Source organism: Symphodus melops, assembly GCF_947650265.1.
Source record: "Symphodus melops genome assembly, chromosome: 21".
In the NCBI taxonomy this organism is placed as follows: domain Eukaryota; kingdom Metazoa; phylum Chordata; class Actinopteri; order Labriformes; family Labridae; genus Symphodus; species Symphodus melops.
The window spans coordinates 8,047,861-8,067,027 of NC_136711.1; the positions used below are offsets into that span (position 1 = coordinate 8,047,861).

Below are 19,167 nucleotides of genomic sequence, written 5' to 3' on the forward strand. Positions count from 1 at the left end.
AGGATGATATCTAGCCAGCTGATCAATTACCCACCAGGTCCAATTTACTGCTGCACCTTTAGTCACTTCCTGGTTAACAAGAGAGCATTTGGGATATAACAAAGCAGCTGCAGAGGCTGATAAAGCGTGTGTGTGTGTGTGTGTGTGTGCGCGTTATTCTTTGCCAATCAAATGGAAGTGAGACTTTCCAGCCAAGCAGAATTCACCTCTGAGTGTTATCTGTCTGGAAGTGTGAGAAATGGACTAACATTTAGTCACCTGTGTGTGTGTGTGTGTGTGTGTGTGTGTGTGTGTGTGAGAGTGAGTGAGTGAGTGAGTGAGTGAGTGAGTGAGTGAGTGAGTGAGTGAGTGTGTGTGTGTGTGTGTGTGTGTGTGTGTGTGTGTGTGTGTGTGTGTGTGTGTGTGTGTGTGTGTGTGTGTGTGTGTGTGTGTGTATTAATGAAGCTAGCAGCTCTGCGTGTTTGTACATGGTCTCACAGTCAAGGTCAGACATGAGAAAGTGTCACATGGGAGCAGGCCGGTGTTGGCTAAGTGCCCTCTCAGTGTAAATGGATCCACATTAACACGGGCGCTCTCTTACTTGATGGATTTGATCCACTCTTCCTTCTCCTCAGGCGTGGGGGCCGATATCCTGTACACAACGTGGTTGCCCTCGACGACCCGGCCGTCCGCCTCTGTCTTACAGGCCTTTATCACCTGACCTTTGTGGTTGGGGTTGTAGAGTTCAAAACAGTTCTGGGAACACAGCATGAGGGGAAAATTAAAAAGAAATACAAAGTTGATCCTCTCTTTTCTTGTCTGAATTTATTACAGAGGGATTGAGAGGTAAGGAGTCTGGAGGTGAATCCTTACAGGTTTCCTGGGCTCGTCCACCTCTCTGATACTGAGGTTCTCCAGAGGAATAATCCCACGAGGCTCTTTATCCTGGAAACAAAAACAAAGATGATACTTGGCACCAATAACTAAGAGAGGAATCAGAAAAGAGTAAAACACAATACTTCTTATTTAACTTCAGATGTTTTCACCGGACCTGTGTTTTTGGAAGGGATTCGATTTTAGTTTGGTCATTTTTGCACAAGGTTGTTTTAGATGTAATTATTTACATATTTTACGTCTCTGCAGAGGTTTAAAAAAAAGTGATGAAATCGCCTCTTCACTTTATTGATATCGCAAATGAGTCTATCATTTCAAGCCTGTTTTGCTAGCTGTTTATATTAACTGTTCTATATTTAAAAGAACAGCAGGTAAGATGGCAGGTGGCCTCATCTCTCCTCATTATCACCGACAGTTAAATATCTTCCTCTACAATAAACAGATTCAAATTATTTTTCTGTCAACCTTTAAATATGGCTGAAAATCCGGTCACAATATCTCAGTTTGTCGTTTCCCTTTAAGAACAATTATTTGTAAAAGTCACTGTTCTCAGAGTGTAGTTATAATTGGTTAATGCCAGCATGCTAACACGCTGAGCAAAAATGGAGCAAAGGAAAATAGCATACACGTTGAACATTTGAAAAACACTCGGGATTTTCATTTTGATGGAACCGACCAAATTTTAGCACGCAGCTGGGCAAAATACATCGACTCTGTCTGGCGGAGAATGTCGAGATGTTATTGTCTAAAGCTCTTAGAAAGGTAATTCATTAAAACTTGAAATACATTTACTTGTATTTGATAAACATTGCAGTATCTGAAGTACTATCTTAAAATCTCAAATAGCCTGACAGCATCAAAGTCAAAATCCCAATGGTGATAAAAACACACTGGAGGTTTTTTTATATGTCCTGGTCACGTAGAGGACAGCACACGAGGGAGACGTAAACCTGCACCTCCATCCTCCAGTGACTGCTGTGTGTCTGCGGGGCCAGATGTGAGGGGTGTGTGTGAGTGTGTTGAGGGGGTCCTTGAGGAACAGCCTTGTGTACTGCTTGTCATCTTCTTACTAATAAGGGGGCACAGCAAGGGGAGGAAATGCCCTTGGACATCTGCTCACAGCTGGCTGTGCGTCTTTTACGAGTGTGTGTGTGTGTGTGTGTGTGTGTGTGCGGCCCTGCTTCGTTGTGCCTTTGCGTGTGCTGAGGCTGAGGGATTGATGCATCTAAGCATTTGAAGCATTTTTTTTTTTTTTTTTTTTGGGGGGGTGCAGGGTTCTGGGGTAAAGTGTGGGGTGAGGGGCAGCAGGGTAAGGGGGGGCACTTGGCTGATGGCTTAGCAGGGCCAGATGTGCGGCGTAGACTCTGCAGATGTTTCCCATGATGCCTCATGTTAATTGCTGGAGTGAGGTTCATTTAGGTCAAAGGGGCTGCATCTGTTAAAGAGGCAGAGCTGGAAGGCAAAGACCCCAGACCCTGTCGTTCAACTTTGAAAGTGTGTGTGTGTGTGTGTGTGTGTGTGTGTGTGTGTGTGTGTGTGTGTGTGTGCGTGTTTATGTGTGTATTTGTGTTTTAAAGTTGGCTTTGATGTGCTCTCGTCTTAAAGGAGTATTGACATTCAAAGATAGGCTTTTTAATCTCTTGCTAGTTACATGAACGGGTTGAGACCAGCTTGTTAGCTTAGCAAAGAACAATTTTTCACATTCCTTGGGTAGGCGATTTGTTGAGTTGTTGCAGGGTAAACCATGAATCCTCAGAAAACTAACAAAAATACATATATTTTTAATGTTAAATTGTATGACAGATGTATGTATGACATACATGAAGTAGTTGAACAGATTCGAGAGTGGCATCAATCTTCTGTTCTCTTAATATTGATGCAAACGTGTTTTATACACTCAAGTTAGTGACCCATAATTAACCTTTATTTGCAAATGGCAACGCAATCAGACATACATAATCCCTCGTCTGACAGCCCACTTACTGTTGTGTATTCAAAGTAATAGAGGCAGTTGTCGGTCAGAATAAACCACCGTCTCTTCCACGTCTTCACCCTTCCGCCTGTGGAGAGAAACACATGACATTTGAGTTCAAACTGGGGAGAGGGGGACATGTCGAGCCTAACCTGCTGGAGACCTTGCTCCACGTGCCACATCTGGGTCTGATTTTCAGCTTTCTGCATTATTAGACTCAATCAGAGGCTGGATTCTTCCCCCAGTACCCCCTCCCTGTCTCAAGAGATCCACGGCTGGAGGCTCAATGGGGAGGGGAGATGGGGGCGGGGGGCTCATCAAAGCTGTTCCCAGATGTGCATCAACTATATACATGAATGAAAAGTAAAGCAGGAGTGAGTGGAGTTACACATTGGATTGTAGGAATAATACAATATTATCAGTGACACAATCTCTCCATCTGCCTGCCTCATCAGATACAAGTAGATTATTGGGATTATTGGATTTTCTGTCAGTGATGCAACGAGCCGTTTACCTTTGTTATCAAAGAAAACACATTGTGGCTGATGCCTTGCGTGTCTTCTTCAGCATGTGCACAATAATACGTTTGCTGACATCACAGATGAGCACCGAGCAGCCGTTACTGATGTAATCAATATGTAATGTTCGCTTGACCCAGATTTCTATTCTATACGGAAAACTAGAGTAAAATGCAACATGTAAATTATTCATGAGAAGTGTTGACTTTAAAATGCATCCATGCATTTTACTCAAGTAACAAGGGCGTAAGAGTAAGTAAAAAAAATATACACCTTTGTAGGGCGAATCCAAAGACAAATTTTACTCAGCCAGTTTTCACCACAAAACAGTTTATCCTGCTTAGCCATATGCATGTGATTTATTCTGATGGCTTATTATTTTATTGTATTTTTTAATCTTAAAAATGTATTATTATTTTTTTTTACATTTTACAATACATCTGCAAAACCAGACATTTAATATTAAGTTCAACTTCATGTTTTCATTTTTTAAATGTACATTTGTCATTCACTTAGTATTATTGAACTGAGGATAAAAAGGTTTCCCCTGAGTGTAATTTAGTCAAAAGGTTCTTTGTAGGATGTATTTGAGGTCCTCACATGACGAACAGACACGATAAAGCACACTGACTGGTCATTTAATCGGAGAATTGATTCAATGGTACGTCAGTTAGTTTATTTGCTGAACACTTAATAGAATTAAATTCCAGATAAGTCAAATCATGACTCTTTCGTATTACTCCTCTGGTGAGTTATGTGAAGGATTAGGAGAGAAGATGAGGAACAGCAAGAGAAAACATGACAAATATAACAAGACTGTGCCAAGTGGAAGGATCCTTTCAGCTTTAAGTTAAATGCATATCTTGGTTAGTAGGGGCAAGACATCTAAACTGTGCCATCGCCGACTTTGCTACAGCACCAGCACAATATGTACCATGCTAAAATGGTCTTCTTACTCATTTCCATTTTTAAAACCTTGACCAATAAAGTGTCCGTCTATGTAACCTCTAAGCAAACAGTAATCCTTATGATGAACAAAAAAAAGTCGAAATAATTACATAGCATGCTTTATACACTTCATGATGATCGATTCAGACATAGCAGCAGGCTCAGCGCTGGCTAACAGTATGGCGTAATGAGAGCTTATGGAGCTTCAGCAGTGCAGCAATATGTCATATTGAAAAATCTGACAGGCTAGCAGAGTGCGTCATTCAAACAAAAAGAAAATCCTCTCTCATTAGACAGGGAGTCTGCTGGTGGAACTAAAATTGGTGTAGAATCCAGTAATGAGATAAATAATGTGGGAAATGCAGCTGGTGGGATTGAAAGCGGGAAGAGGACAAGCAGGCAGTAGTGCTTGATACTGAGGTCTGTAGGAGTGGAATACAGGGGGGGAAAAATCATAAAAGCGAGGGTCTCCTTAATTTAAATTTATTTCCAGAAACACAGCAGGGAGTATGAATTCATACTCGCCCATTACTTCACAGGAGCTCTGTGAGGTGCAGGGCAGATTCAAATGGTGGGAGAGTCAATCAACCATTATTAGCCTTATTTGTAAAGAAGTCCTTGCTCAATAGCTCTGAGATTGTTTTAAGGGTTTTAATTGTGTCACCTTTGGACCTGGCCTTGCTAGCTTCTTTAACTTATTTCCAGTTATTGTGCTAAGCTGGTTTTAGAGGCAGCCAAAATGTGACCTTTCAAGAGTTCGATTGACTTAAATTCTTTGTCTAGTGGGGAATTAGTGAGCAAAAGAAGTGTATTCTTTTTTTTTCATCATTTCTTCAAAAATCAATGCAGATGTTCTGACAAATGGAGAAATTAACCAATTTCTGTTTTATCTGTCCAGTCAGCAATTAAAAAGCATACAGCTTAACTACAGTACAGAAGGTCAGGGTAAATAAAGTCATACTCGTCTTAGTTATAGTCAAGTCAAATAAGTTATTTTGACAAATGTTATTCATGGGAACATCTGCATCCTAATTATGTCTTTTCTGGATACACACACACTTGATGGACACAGTTTTTGTGCAGATAGTCAAGATTTTAAAAAGGAACTTGCATGTGACACTGTAGTCTGATGAGGTCAATAGTTACTCATGTGAAGGCTTCTTGGGACGAAAAATAGTGACCTGCTTGTGCATCAACTGAGACAAGCCCTGTGCATCATCAAGCTACTCCAGAGGCACAAGAGATCAGCCAATCCCCATGCAGAATGAGAGAGACCACTGACCTCATGATCGCCTTGCCTTTAAATGATCCATTCAGACAATCCACGATTTTCACTACTTGTTCTTATGAGCTCAAAAACTGCTCTAAATAAAATGACCCAATTAAATGAGGTGGCTTGCATGTTCAGGGGCTCAGTGTGCTGAGGCAGCCAAGGCCTTTATGAACCAGGATGATGGAGGAAGGAGTGTGACCTACCTCCTAATACAGAGATTCAAGGAGGAACAGCCATCACAGAACAGAACAAAAGTTAAAAGGGTGAAAAGTTAGAGAGAGGGAGCGAGTAACAAAAAACGCACAGAAGGTTTCTAAACAAGCACACAAATTACCATGTCATCGAGACAAAGAGTGAAAGTGTAATAACAAGAAGCAGCATGCTTTAAGAGAGAAGAGAAGAAGGAGAGAGACAATAGCCTATGAGACAAAACAAAGAGGAGGTATCTGGATGAAGTGATAAAAGACACATCTCATAGCATTTTTAGCTAACATCATGAGGAGGGTTTGAGGAGGACAGTGTTTGAGTTTAACAGTAACTCAAACAAACCTTTGTAGAGCGAATGATTTAAACCAGCTTGTGACTCAGAGCAACATTCAGAAATAACAGGCCCAAAGTGCTTAAAGCTAAATGCTAACACTGACATGCTTAAGTGCTGTTATGGAAAATGTTACTCCATGTGTACTATATGTGTTGTACAAAGGTCTCATAGAATCTGTCATATAAAATGTATCTGAAATGTCTAAGAATACTACATGCACAGCCTATTGGGTGTTTTGTTTTCCATCATTTCGCTCCCTTTATTCTGTTTCTCACCGTTTGTACATGTGGGAAGAGTCACCCAGGCTCTTTCTCACTGGACTCCATCTCCTTCTCAGCCTTGGGAGATGGTAAATAGTCATGTAGTCTCTTTTCTCACACTAGGGGATAGATCGTGCCCTGCCAGGTGAGCAGGGGCTCTATGTGGCGTGATGGGGGAGTGATCTGTGTAGTGTGATGGAAATGTATAAGTGTTCATGTTTGCCTTTTCTCGGGGCCTCTTTCTCTCCTCACCGTGTGAGAGAGGGGTCTTCGAACGCTTATCTTGCCTTCGAATAAATGTTCATTGAGACCAGATCGATCTTGGGGTTCTTTTTTGAATAGATCTTTTTACTCTTTATTTTCACTCTTTGGTAATGGAAAAAAAATCCACAACAGTGCTCACCCTTTAATAGCTAACCTAATCTTATCAATTTATGCTCCATTAGAGCAGTGCCATATACAATAGAATGTATTTCACGGCTTTTGAAAGCTTTCTCCATTTTGGACTCTTGTTTCTGTCTATTTCATCTTTGTTGCCCAAGACTAGCCTTCTATCTCTAAAGGCTCATTTATGCTCCACAGCTGATACATAAACGAAGACTGACAGAGCCTTCTGCCTGTACTCCGCACTTATTTCATCTGTATTTTTGCATGTTTTTCGGAAGCTTATTGACACAGACCAAAATGTTCAAACCACCTGAAATCGTAGAGGCAGTGTCAAGCATTGTAGTCCATAGTTCAAGCCAGGCCAGCAAAAACACAACCAATGAGAAGACTTTGGAGAAGATTGTGCAAGTTGGTTATGAACTATGAACATATACAGTATGTGATGTTAGCCTGCCCGGGCACAGGGACAGACAACTACAACAGAACAGCTGGGCAGAGATCAGACAGGAACTGAATGTCAGACAACGTCCATCCTGCAGTAAAGGACGCATGGGAGTATATGGATAGTGACCATTATTTAGTTTAAAATGGATGTATGTTATTTCTTATAACGGAAGCATAAATGAGCCTTAACATGGTTTCTTGGTAGCTAATCATAATTTAGTTTGACAAAATCAAAAAACACAAACACTCATCAACATGAAAATGAAGGACAACGCCAGACGACAGACTGATTTTGGGCTCTGTTGTATACAGCATATAGAAACGTGATACTTTTCTCACAATTAATGAACATACCAAGCTTTAAGAGCCAGCCTTCTCTGTCGGGGTTGAAGAATGTGTGCGTCAGATCATTCCCATCATCCTCTGGGATTTTGAATGGCTCGTTTTTGATGCTGTCGTAAAGATTCTGCAGACAGGAGAAGTAGACTATTTATCAAAAATGAAAACAGTGGAGGAGACACATCATTCACATGGAATAGGCGTGACAGAGCAGTCACACACACACACACACACACACACACACACACACACACACACACACACACACACACACACACACACACACACACACACACACACACACACACACACACACACACACACACACACACACACACACACACACACACACACACACACACACAACAGAGATATCCTCACCCTGAGAAGCTCCTCTGGCAGATCTCCTCCTTCATTGATGCCTCTGTTCATTGAAATAAAGCGTTCCACAGGGGGCTTGTCTCTGACGTTAGGGTTGTGTAGGCTGGTGTTCAACATGATGATGGCAAATGACAGCACATAGCAGGTATCTGAGAGCAACAGAGAATCAAATGTGTTAAAAGATAGAACGTCCTGCCTTGGAGACCCCATTTAACTCTGGTAAAAACACACTAGTTATAACTAAATATCTATTTTGTGTGTTTTGTGTTGTCTATTTTGTAGTCTAAAGTATTCTTAATAACCTGACTGAATACAAGTCTAAAGTCTAAAGAGCTAAACAATGAAAGCCAATGATATGAGTTTCCCTCCTGCCTGTCTGTATACTGCTACTGGATGCCTTTTCCCTCGGGATCATCTATCTATCTATCTATCTATCTATCTATCTATCTATCTATCTATCTATCTATCTATCTAAAAACATTTCCCAAATTAATCAATGTCTTATTGATAAATTGCTCAATTAAAAAATATCAAATTAGATGTTAAATATAGATTTAAATGTCCATGTTTATAATCTATGGTGATAAATCTCTAACGTGCAAATGTAGTCTACTGCCAAAATGTACTTGGCTATATGATTCTAACATTTAAAAGCTCTGATACATACAACAGGATATCATCAGCATAAAGAGACTTTAGTTCATCTGATGTCATTGATGGCAAAGATGGGCTTGATTCCACTACATTTAAATGCTTCTTTAATGTATCTAACACCAGACTGGTAGGAGCAAGAACATACAAAAAAACACTGAGGAAGGAAGGTTAATTCCTTTTATTTGTAAGATGAGTGGATCTTTAGAGTCAGACAGCCACGCCGACTGGCAGGGGTGGAGAGGGGTGGGGTGTGTGTGTGTGTGTGTGGGGGGGGGGGGGCAGGGCTTTTTCCCTACTTCGTGTTAATGTTCAGACACACACGGGCCACTGGCTGCCTGTAAATGAATCATTCATTCCCCTCTGTCTGTCTCCTCTCTCTGACACACTTTGGTCCTGGCTGTCCTGGGCTGCCTATTGTCTGTTCGCTAACACACATTCCCTTTATAAAGATAGAGGAGTATAAAGATAGAGGAGTTGCACACACTGTGTGTACAAAGGGGGGAGAAGTGCTGGTAACAGCCAGAGGAATGTCAGGCTGATCAAAAATTGATGAGCATAAAAACTGAAGTATAGAGACAAAGGGTTTTCTTATGCTTTTGGTAATTAACGATCAATATAAAAACTAAATGTGTTATTATATTTACGGAAACAATGTACAGTTTTGCAACACTTGCGGTTTTAATAAGAATCTGCAAAACAGTTTGTCTTTCAGTTTTCAAAGTCATACATTTTGTAGGCAGTCATCCTACATACATAAAGTTATATCTATATATCACATAACATGTAATACTGCCACTCATTTGAAATGGATCAACTGAATTGCCATATCTGCTCCTTTTCCTCAATGGAACCACAAACATCCTCAACGAGCTTGTACACAATAAGTTGGTCCACAATGTTTTTAATAATTAACTGCTGACTGTTGTAGCTGCAGGCTTTGTTTATCACAGGACTGTATTACTCAGCCAGGTTGAGTCCTCCTGAATAATGCATTTCTCATGTTTGTTGCTGGTTGTTTACTCTAAACATATTTGCTGCTGTGAACTGTGATCTTTAGTTACTGTTATCCTGTTAATCCTTGTTAAGCTTTAGTTACAGCAACTATCAAGGCTTAATGATTAAAATGCATTAAAAAAAATAGGCCATCACTAAAGGCTTTACAGAACCCTCGGGCTGTATTTCTGTGGGAACATTAGCCTACACTGCTTACATTGACTTTGTCCAACATATTGGATTTCACACTTTACTCATACATAGTACCCCTGGGATAAGTAGCAATTTATTACAATGGACACTTCTTTGTTTGGATGGGCTGCATAAAAAAGACGAGCGCCATTATAAAACAAAGTGAAAGAATTTAAAAAGTAATTTGGGTCAGCTATAACATCAGCAATATGGTTTAATAGAGGGATTAAAACTGGATGGAATGCACAGATGTTTAAACAGTGAGCTAAGATTAGTAACACTCTTTGTGTAAGTAATTATTAGATTGTAAAGTAATGAATATCAAGGAGAAAAGTGGAGGAAAATTTAAGACCAAAACCACTGTAGGTATAAATAATCCAGATTCAGAGACTCAGGATGGTTAGAAAATATAAAAGGCCTATTGGCTAATTCCAATGAATTAACATTGGACATTCAAATACGCAGTGACACATTGAGACAAAGAGAGTAATTATTGCTGCAGTCACCACACGTGTGCACTGGTGAAGACATGCAGCCAATACACGTTGGTGTTTTAACGATAAATTGATGCTGAAGAAAATTGATGACAGAATAGTATAAACAATTGAAGCTCCAGGTCAAAAACAGTAGTAGTAAAAACCTACCTAAACGTGGACACAAAACATGGTGGATAATTTGTATGAAAATACGTAAACACTTTTATATACAATTCCTTTAAAATGTTATTTTCTGAACAGCAATTAAACTCTTGAAAAACTAAATTCTGCTCATCAAACTTTCATTTATTAAAGTCATTATTCTTAACAACGCCATAACAAAGCTTAGATTTAACTTTGTTTGTCTATGTTTAAATGTTGAAAACATAATAGTCACAAACATCAGCTGGACTAAATTATAAAACAGCTAATTATAGCATGCGCCTGAATTGTCTTGTAGAATATTATTTAAGCCTCATTGACCTGTAAACAATGTAAAATACTGGATTTTCATTGGACGGGTCCAGTGTGGAATCATTTCATATAAGACGTGTACGATGGGGGTTGGGATCATTGAAGGAGCACATGGGCTCTTCTGAGAGCCTTGTTGGATGAGTACTAATGATTTACACAGCAGTCGCCTGCTTTGTGTCTCACCTGTGGATTGGAAGACTCCGGGGTTGCATTGGCAGTAACGTGAGGCAAATGCCTCCATCATACGATCGATCTTTTGGGCTTCACCCGGTAAACGGAAACTCCACAAGAACTGTCTAAAATGTAAAGCAGAGAAAAGGGATTATTGTGTATTGTTGTTGGGAGTAAGGGTGACTTTAAAAAAAAAGAAAAAGAGTTCATCATTCTGCTGACCGTAGTGCTTGGACAAGGTTGAGGTCCGCAAACTCGTGCAGCTCCACAAAAGCCTGCAGCACCTTGATGTTGAAGTCATCCCTGGTGATCAAAAAGAAGCATAAGAAAAATATCCGACAGAACACGAAGACTATCCAAGGGACATCAAAACACCTGACAGAAGGTTTAAGATAACCCTGAACACAATGTGAACCCTGAAGACAGGGTGGGGAAAAACCCATTTCCTCCATGAAAGCATCTCTCAACCTGAATTCCTGTCTCTCAGCATTCCTGTCATGTTTGTGCTCTTATTCATACCGGACGCTGGGTCTGGAAACAATTTAAACAGCTGGCCAATGCTGAGTGTCTCTCCACCCTGAGGGGAGGAAAACAGCATGTTTGACTGATGAAAAACAGCCAAAAACTGAAACCCACACAGGCTCCTTTTTTTAGTCTGAGGTTTGTTTGTCCATCGGAGGGGTTTTGGAGAAAAAGTCAACAGCCTCTCTCGGGTTGCGGTCACAGCTTCTCTGACTCATGTTTGTTGTACTTCAGGGTCTGTGATCCAGATCCTGTATCAGCTTTGTGTTTTGTAAATGAAAGCAGGAATTCTTAGACTTTTGTTTGAGGTTGAGAGGAGAACAGAGAGGATAGGCTTCCGAAAATAAACAACAAACTTGCATTGCAATAACAGTCTTTTTTCAGGGTTATTTGGGCAATGACTTAGGTCTTTTCTTTCTTTCCTTACTGCCAAATTAAATGAATGCTGTCCAATTTGGGCTACATATGAATGTTATTGCTATAGGTACATTTATTAAATAAGCCCACTCTTTGTATAATAAAACTCATATATAGGTGTCTCAGAATGGAAAAGGTGGGTGTATCTAACTCGACAAACAATAACAGCTTAATTTAGGAGTCAGTCATCCTCTCAGCCTGCATCCATCTCCCACTATCTTTTCTCCTTCCAGCTATTTTCTCTTCACTGCCTCCATCTCCTTTCCATGTGTCCCACCTCTCTGTCCCCTCCCCTCCTCCATCTCTCCCGCTCGGCTCAGCATGTAATGATAGGTTCCTGCTCCTTGCATAAGCTCAATTAGTGATAATTACTGAGCGTAAACCCTCAGCCTGTGTTTAAGTGTGATTTTCACCGGGTAGGTGGTCTCTTTGATGATGCTCCATGAATAAAGCCCTAAAAGTCCCCATCCCCATCCTTTAGCGTCATTCATTGTGTATGTTTTGTTGTCTCTTTTTTTATTCATCTCTTGATTCATAGTTCTTTCCTAATAATCGACTAAATTTTTTTTTTAACAGGACAGTGACTTTTTTTTTTTATTTAAGAGAAATTTGTTATTGAAAGACCATACATACATAAATGCATATATAAATCCCAGATCAGTCAATCACACTTCAGTGAAATATCAGTATATATAAGTTGTGTACATTATTTATCAGCTTGCATTCAAATGTTTTCTAATTGAAAGTAGGTACAAATTGAACATAGATGTAGAGACATGGAGATGAACTATTTGTATTTGTGTGTCATAATTCTGAAACACTAAACTGAAACGGACATGCAGTCCTCTTCTCCTTTTTGATGTCCCTTTTTTTTCCTCTAATCTGATCTTGAGATAGCATCATCCGTCTCATTGTTTGCAGGACTCCCCGTGTTCTTCATTATCTAGCAGTCTGGACTAAGAGACGAGGAGCCTGATTTAAAGCCCTTGGCCCTTTTTACTACCAGTTGTAAGTCAACTTTCGTGGACAATGACAAGACACAATTACTCAAGGATTCATGTTGTGGAGGGGGTCAATGATATAATAAACGTATCCCATAATATCCTTCTCTAATCACAGACAGAGCATTAATCTAATGTAAAATGGAGGGGGGGGGGGGCTTTTCTTTGTCTCACCGCTCGCCCAAGTAGTCTCCGATGACTGTCTTGTTGAGTCCCTCGCCTTTGTAGAGGAACTGTGCGATGTCTTCAGGAGTTTGCTGAAGGAGGTCATTCTCCAGCAGGAACTGGATTCCCTAGAGATTCAGGGAGGGAGAGAGCAATCAGGACGGCTGTTCGTCTCAATTGAGGAGTGATGATGGAAGATGACAGGGTTTCATGGCTGAGAAGGGATGGCTCTTGGAGGTAGTGCAGGTTAAATGTTGTATTTTCAAGGCTGCAGATACACTGGAGGCCGAGGTGCTTTGAGACGAGGACATGAGGGCACGCTGTACCTTCTTTGGATCCATGTTGAATTTCTTTCTGCCCATGGCAATCTGTTTGTTTCTCTGGGAGGTTTTACTGCAACACAGAAACATTCATGTAGACATAACACTCATAATAACACATACAGGTACCTGAATAATAAACATGGCATGATGCTCTATGTATGAATACAACATCTGTATGTTCTAATGGTTCAACTTGGGTTTGATGACAGAGCATTATAAACATACACAGACACTGTTTCTGTATGGACAAGACAACATGCTGATTGATTTAATAAGCACACATGCTGCATATTAACTGTCACTGTTTGCTTTATGCAGCTGGTGGTTACTGAATGGTGTAATAAGTCAATATTACTTATTACATCCTGTCCAGCTACGTCAATGTCTGCCTTTATCTGTCAAACAAACAAAAAACTGACATCTTTCAGCTTACATGCAAATCCCAAAGACAAGCGGGATAAAGCCAGTGACTTCACAAATACTCCTAACTCTGTTACTGGATATTTATGACTGAAGGCAAATACTTATACAAGTCTGATTTAGGGCAGTGGAGGTCTTTTTTCTGTCTTTTCTCTAACTTGATGAGCCACATTTATTTGACAAATGTATCTTAAACATGTTTTGTTTTTTTAAAGGGATATTTTCCACATATTTTTTAAAGATTTATTAATTCCCCATCTTGCCTATGTGTAAAGAGCCCTGAACCTTTTAACCCTAACTATATCATTGTAAAATTTATTTGGGTAAGGTACCCAAACAACAAAAAATGATGTCACAGGCACGTGTTATTGGGACTTAAACGCAAGTAATAAGATGGTAACAAAACTGCCAATCTGAAATGACTACAGATGCCCTTTGTATGACCTACAGCAAACTAGATCATCTAGAACGAAATTGATTATTTCTCTACTACCATTCTTTATAAGTCTGTAATTGCTGTCTGTGTCAGGCAAGGTGATAACAGCTCTATTAGAAGAGCCTTTGACACTTAGAAAGTACGGAGATAAGAGTTACCGCCTCACTCACAGGAGGGTTCCAAAGGAAAAAGTTCCCCACATGAGCTTTTTCAAAGCAACTTGCAGGTTGGAGACCCAAAGTCCCTTACGCTATGTAATGTGTCGTGACATTGCAAAATACAAAACAATTTAACCTGCTTTAATGAGATTGGCCACTTTTTGTCCAAAATTCTCCCCTCATGCCTTAAAACATTGAACCAAGGAGGAGAATAATTTTAAAGGGATACTTCACCCACAAAAAGCGTCATATTGCATCACATGAAGAAAACTTCCAGGCAAAGAAAAACATATTTTTCTCGTCTCAGGGCAAAATGAGGGTTGGATTCAAGACCATTCAACACTACTACCATGTTTCTAATGATATAAAGCTTCATGCAAATGGCTGAAGTATCCCTTTAACAACCTTTCTGACACATGGGTTAGACTGAGTTATCTACTTTAAAAAAAACAAGTTCCTACTTAAAGAAAAACTATTGTAGCCTATTGGATGACTCGAACACTTCCACAATAAATGTAGTATTTTAAAGCTGAGAAACAATTTAAAATTACTGAGTGCAATATGACATAATATATATGACAAAAAAATGCACATGCAAGGGATGATATCTTGACTGCAGTGACTTACCTTTCTCCAACACACGTCAGCTGCTCGATCTCTGTCATGACCTCTGCTATCTCAAACTTCAACCTCTGAGAGAAGCAAGTGAGACATGTCTCAGTTAAAACAGAGACAGCACAAGGAAACGGCTGCTTGTGAAGACAAGATCATTGCTTTCAGAAAGCAAATTGACTTTACTGTAGACGTACTGTAGACCTATTTGCATTAAACACAGTATGCAAAAAGAGCTTACAGTTGATAGGCAAAATGTTAGAAAGAAAGCCAGGCAAATACTGTACTGAAATTTAACCAAGATGCTATAAATGCATGTGTAACAGCACCTTCCTGTACTGTATTAGATATACTTAAGTCACGCACCTCAATATCGTCGAGCAGCTCTCTCTTCCTGCGTCGGATGTTTGACAGCTCATCCCTTTCCTCTAGGGACAGATCCTCAGGAACTGCAACACATGATGGGGAAAATACGTTTTACTCCCATTTGTGAACAGCTCACATCCCTCAGCTCAGTACAGGTGAGAGACACAATTAAAGTGACAAGGCTGCTGCTGCGTATGCATCAACTGTTTCACCTTGTTCAGCATCAGCAACACAAACCAAGAGGCAGCGTGTTCGCCCTTAATTAACTACAAAGAGAGAAGGCAAGGAGTCTTAATTATTCTACTTGAAAGTGTTCACTCCCTCCTTCTCCACTTGGCTCAGGGGGAAATTCTATTAATAAAACCAATCCAGATTAAGATTTCTTTCATTAGGAGTGATTTTTAACACGGCCCACGAAACCTGAATCCCTAGCCGCGAGGGTGTCAGAGATCCAGGCGTAATGAGAGTGAATGGAGGATGACTTGATTTCTGTTTGGAGTTTCCTCCCCCTGTTCTTCACTCTGACTTAATGTCTCAATCTTGTTTTTCAATCTTTTACCCCACTCTGCTCATTCTCTATTTTTCATTTCCATCCACACACACTTTACTTCTCAATTTTATGCAGAAAAAAAGAGCCACTGTGCAGCCTTGCTTCATTAAGCTAGCTTAGAGGCAGGAAACAGAAAGCTCTCAACAGGAAAAATAGCACATCTTTTATCACAGTCACAGCCGTGTGCCTAAAAAAGAGATAAATAAAAAAAACACACTGGTTATTTCCTCTTGCAGGCGGGAAAGAGCCCCAATTAACATTAAATAAGGTGTACAGGTTCAAGAGAGGGCATGCAGCCTGTTTTAATTCAACAGCCTGTGAAAGAGTTGCGTTCGGGGGAGCCAAGTATTGTAAAAGATGGCATTCAAATTAAGAGACAAAAGGCGCTTCATAACCCAGTTATTTAATCCTGAAGCAGCGTGATGAGGGTCAGCTAAACAGCAGGAGAAACAGCTGAGGGAAATCCTTTGTGGGCCATGTTTTTAATAGACAGGATAAAGGGCTATAAATGCACAATGAGTAAAATGTATGAAAACAAAAATGTTAATTAGCATTGCTGACCTGAAGCAATCTCACAGCACTTAAACACAATACAACTATGAGCTCTGTGTTGTTACCTCTTAAGATAATGAGTGCCCTTAAACAGATGTACGTGTGTTTTTACATGATTCCATTATCTTCTTCTTGAGTAATGTTTTCAAAATGTTGGCCTATAGGCATTAAAAGAATTTCCATGCGTCCTAGAGAATACCTGACACATGTGGTGGCTTGAACATGAAAACATTAGTTTAACTTTCTGTACAGCCAGCAGCTAGTTAGCTTAGCTTAGCATGAACAACCTGAAAAACCTTCCAGGATTTCAAAAGATAAACAAACTTTGTTATTAATGTTGTATGCTCGATCTGATTCAGTTACTTAAAGACTATCTGTTTCTCCAAAGCTTCTTTCTCTATGCTAACTGCCTGCGGTGTCACAGTCTGCTCTGCTCCTCCCCTGCTCTGCTGCTCAGTCACACACCTCAACAGTCAAACTGCTCTCACCTGCTCGTCATCTCCAATCATCCAGTATATATGCAGCTTCACTTCACTCACTCTTTGCCAGATTGTCTTAGCTCCCATGCCTGACTCTCCAGCACTTATTCCCGGCTTGCCTACCTGTTATCGACCCGACCTGCCTCCGACCATCGTCTCTTGTCTCAGCCCTGGTAAACCTACTAGCCTTCTGTTTATGACCACGAGTATTGCCTGCCTGATTCCTGTTCCTTGTCTGCCTGTGGCTGGTTGGCATTTGGACTGTTCCTGCTCAACCAGAAAGACTCAGCTTCGCCTTTCCAGCTCACTTCTTCTGGTCTGTTGTCTACATACGTGAACCTGCTAAATAAAGACTGTTTAAAAACGAAATACTGGGTCATTTGTGCTGCAATTGGGTTCACTCCATACCCGTTACATGCTGACTGTCCTCAAATTGAACTAACATTACTTTCCATAACTTGAGACTTTTTTAAAGCATGCTGGGATGATCATGTTTAAGGTTCAATATGGCACAAAGCCACATTTTAGTATTTCATCTTAAAAACAGGCAAACATTAATTAGCTGTTGGAGAAATTTTAAAGCACTTAAAGTTCATTGCTAACACTACAAAGTTACAATATTGGAAAAAACAAAAAATAAAACGCTTAGTTTTAAATAACAATTTAACTTCCAAATATTTTGTTTAGGATTTATCGTGACAGATCAGTCACCACCTTTTTTTTCAGAGCTGAAACAATGCAGTGAATCTTCAAATCAAAGATACACTTTAATAGTTTAAACTCATAACCAACAGTCTGCAAAATATTACCATTACTACAGCCTCAGTAGTGTTTAGTGGTAACTAATTGTCTTGTCTTGAGTGCTATTAGCCTGCTAAAACTATAAAAATACTTATTAAATTAATATATATTAATTCATTTCAATGGTCATTTTATTTTTTTCCTGATGAATACCATACCAATAAGCAAGGGAAATGGACAGCAATCAATATTTGAAAATGTCATTTAATTACATTTATGTAAGGATTTTTAGGTGAGGAGGAAGTTGATTTGCCAGCAGAAGCTACCATTTTGCCAGAGGACATGCATTAGCTAATGGAGATACAGCTGCAACAATGTGTGTGATTACAATCTCATGACAAATCTAATGAAAGGCAGAGGAAGCTCCCTTTAATCCAAACCTACCACCGTTAATGGTACTAGGTTTTCCATTATCCTCCGATCCAGGTCGCCCTTACATGGCAATTCTTTATTATCATTTATCTTTCAAATCCCATATTCAAAATAAGACGGTGCTATAAAACCAATGCTAACGTCTTTAGTCTATTGGTTAATCTTGTTTAGTGGTGGTGGAGGGGCTCTTCTACAGAGGTGGTCCACCAATGACATGATTAACACATATTCCCCTGTGACCTTCTGTGACTCATTCCGAAAATTACTTTGGTGTCTTCAGCAGGCACAGAGGGAGTTGTCAGAGGGGCAAAAGCTCCAAACTGACTCAAACCAAACTAGACCATGCTTGAATGATCATTTACTAAGATCAACTTTGGTGTGAGTCATTGCTTCATAGTAAACAAAAGACTTGTTGGGGGAGGTCAGATGGTCTAATAGAAGAGCAGCTGTAGTTGGTGCAGGACAGTTTTTTTTTTTTTTTATTGCATGTGAGCTAAACGGTCAGACAATTTAAAGCATTTCAACCTCTTTGACTTTAAAAGAGATCTGCATTACGAAAGCCCCTCAAATCTGCTGTGTGAGTGTTAGGTTGAGAGGGTCCAAAGGGTTTAAACTCCAACATTTGCACCACAGAAAAAAAGAAGCTCCAGTAATTTCCCCCCTAAAAAACAAAATCCCTCAAAATCTACTTTTAGGAGTAAATCCCCTGCTGCTCCTCACACCCAAAACTAACAACTGTCGTCGGCCACCCACTAAAACCAACAGCTTTGATGGCATTGAAACTAATGCAGGGATGATTTGGCATGAAAAAACTACCGCAGGATACATCAACACTTAATTTCACAATTTTTTAAATATTTATTTTGGTCAGATATACCATTTTTGAGTGGGAAAACACAGAGAGAAAGAGTATCTTGCGAACTGAATCACGGACTTCCTCACAACTAGTATCCAACAGCGCTGAGTGAGGAGCTCAGAGTGAAAATCCCACGCTCACTTTAACACTGGCTGCGCTCCCACGCAGTTTTCACCAACTCGTGTGACTGAGAGAGGATTTGCCCAGATCTAGTGGCTTTAAACTACGACTTTCGCTACTA

General features: G+C 40.0%; 1 protein-coding gene across 1 annotated transcript in view; it reads right to left on the reverse strand.

The window, feature by feature from the left end:
- Positions 1-19,167, reverse strand: part of LOC306817315 (cytohesin-3-like) — a 33,262-nt gene that overhangs the window by 3,267 nt on the left and 10,828 nt on the right. Inside the window, exons 2-12 of the mRNA XM_079334094.1 lie at positions 15,317-15,399; positions 14,966-15,030; positions 13,328-13,394; positions 13,011-13,129; positions 11,119-11,199; positions 10,909-11,021; positions 7,937-8,085; positions 7,571-7,682; positions 2,857-2,933; positions 853-924; positions 581-735 (exon numbers count right to left, since the gene is read on the reverse strand). Coding sequence (XP_079190220.1) covers positions 581-735; positions 853-924; positions 2,857-2,933; positions 7,571-7,682; positions 7,937-8,085; positions 10,909-11,021; positions 11,119-11,199; positions 13,011-13,129; positions 13,328-13,394; positions 14,966-15,030; positions 15,317-15,399 — 1,093 coding nt within the window. The remainder of the gene's footprint in view (positions 1-580; positions 736-852; positions 925-2,856; positions 2,934-7,570; positions 7,683-7,936; positions 8,086-10,908; positions 11,022-11,118; positions 11,200-13,010; positions 13,130-13,327; positions 13,395-14,965; positions 15,031-15,316; positions 15,400-19,167) is intronic.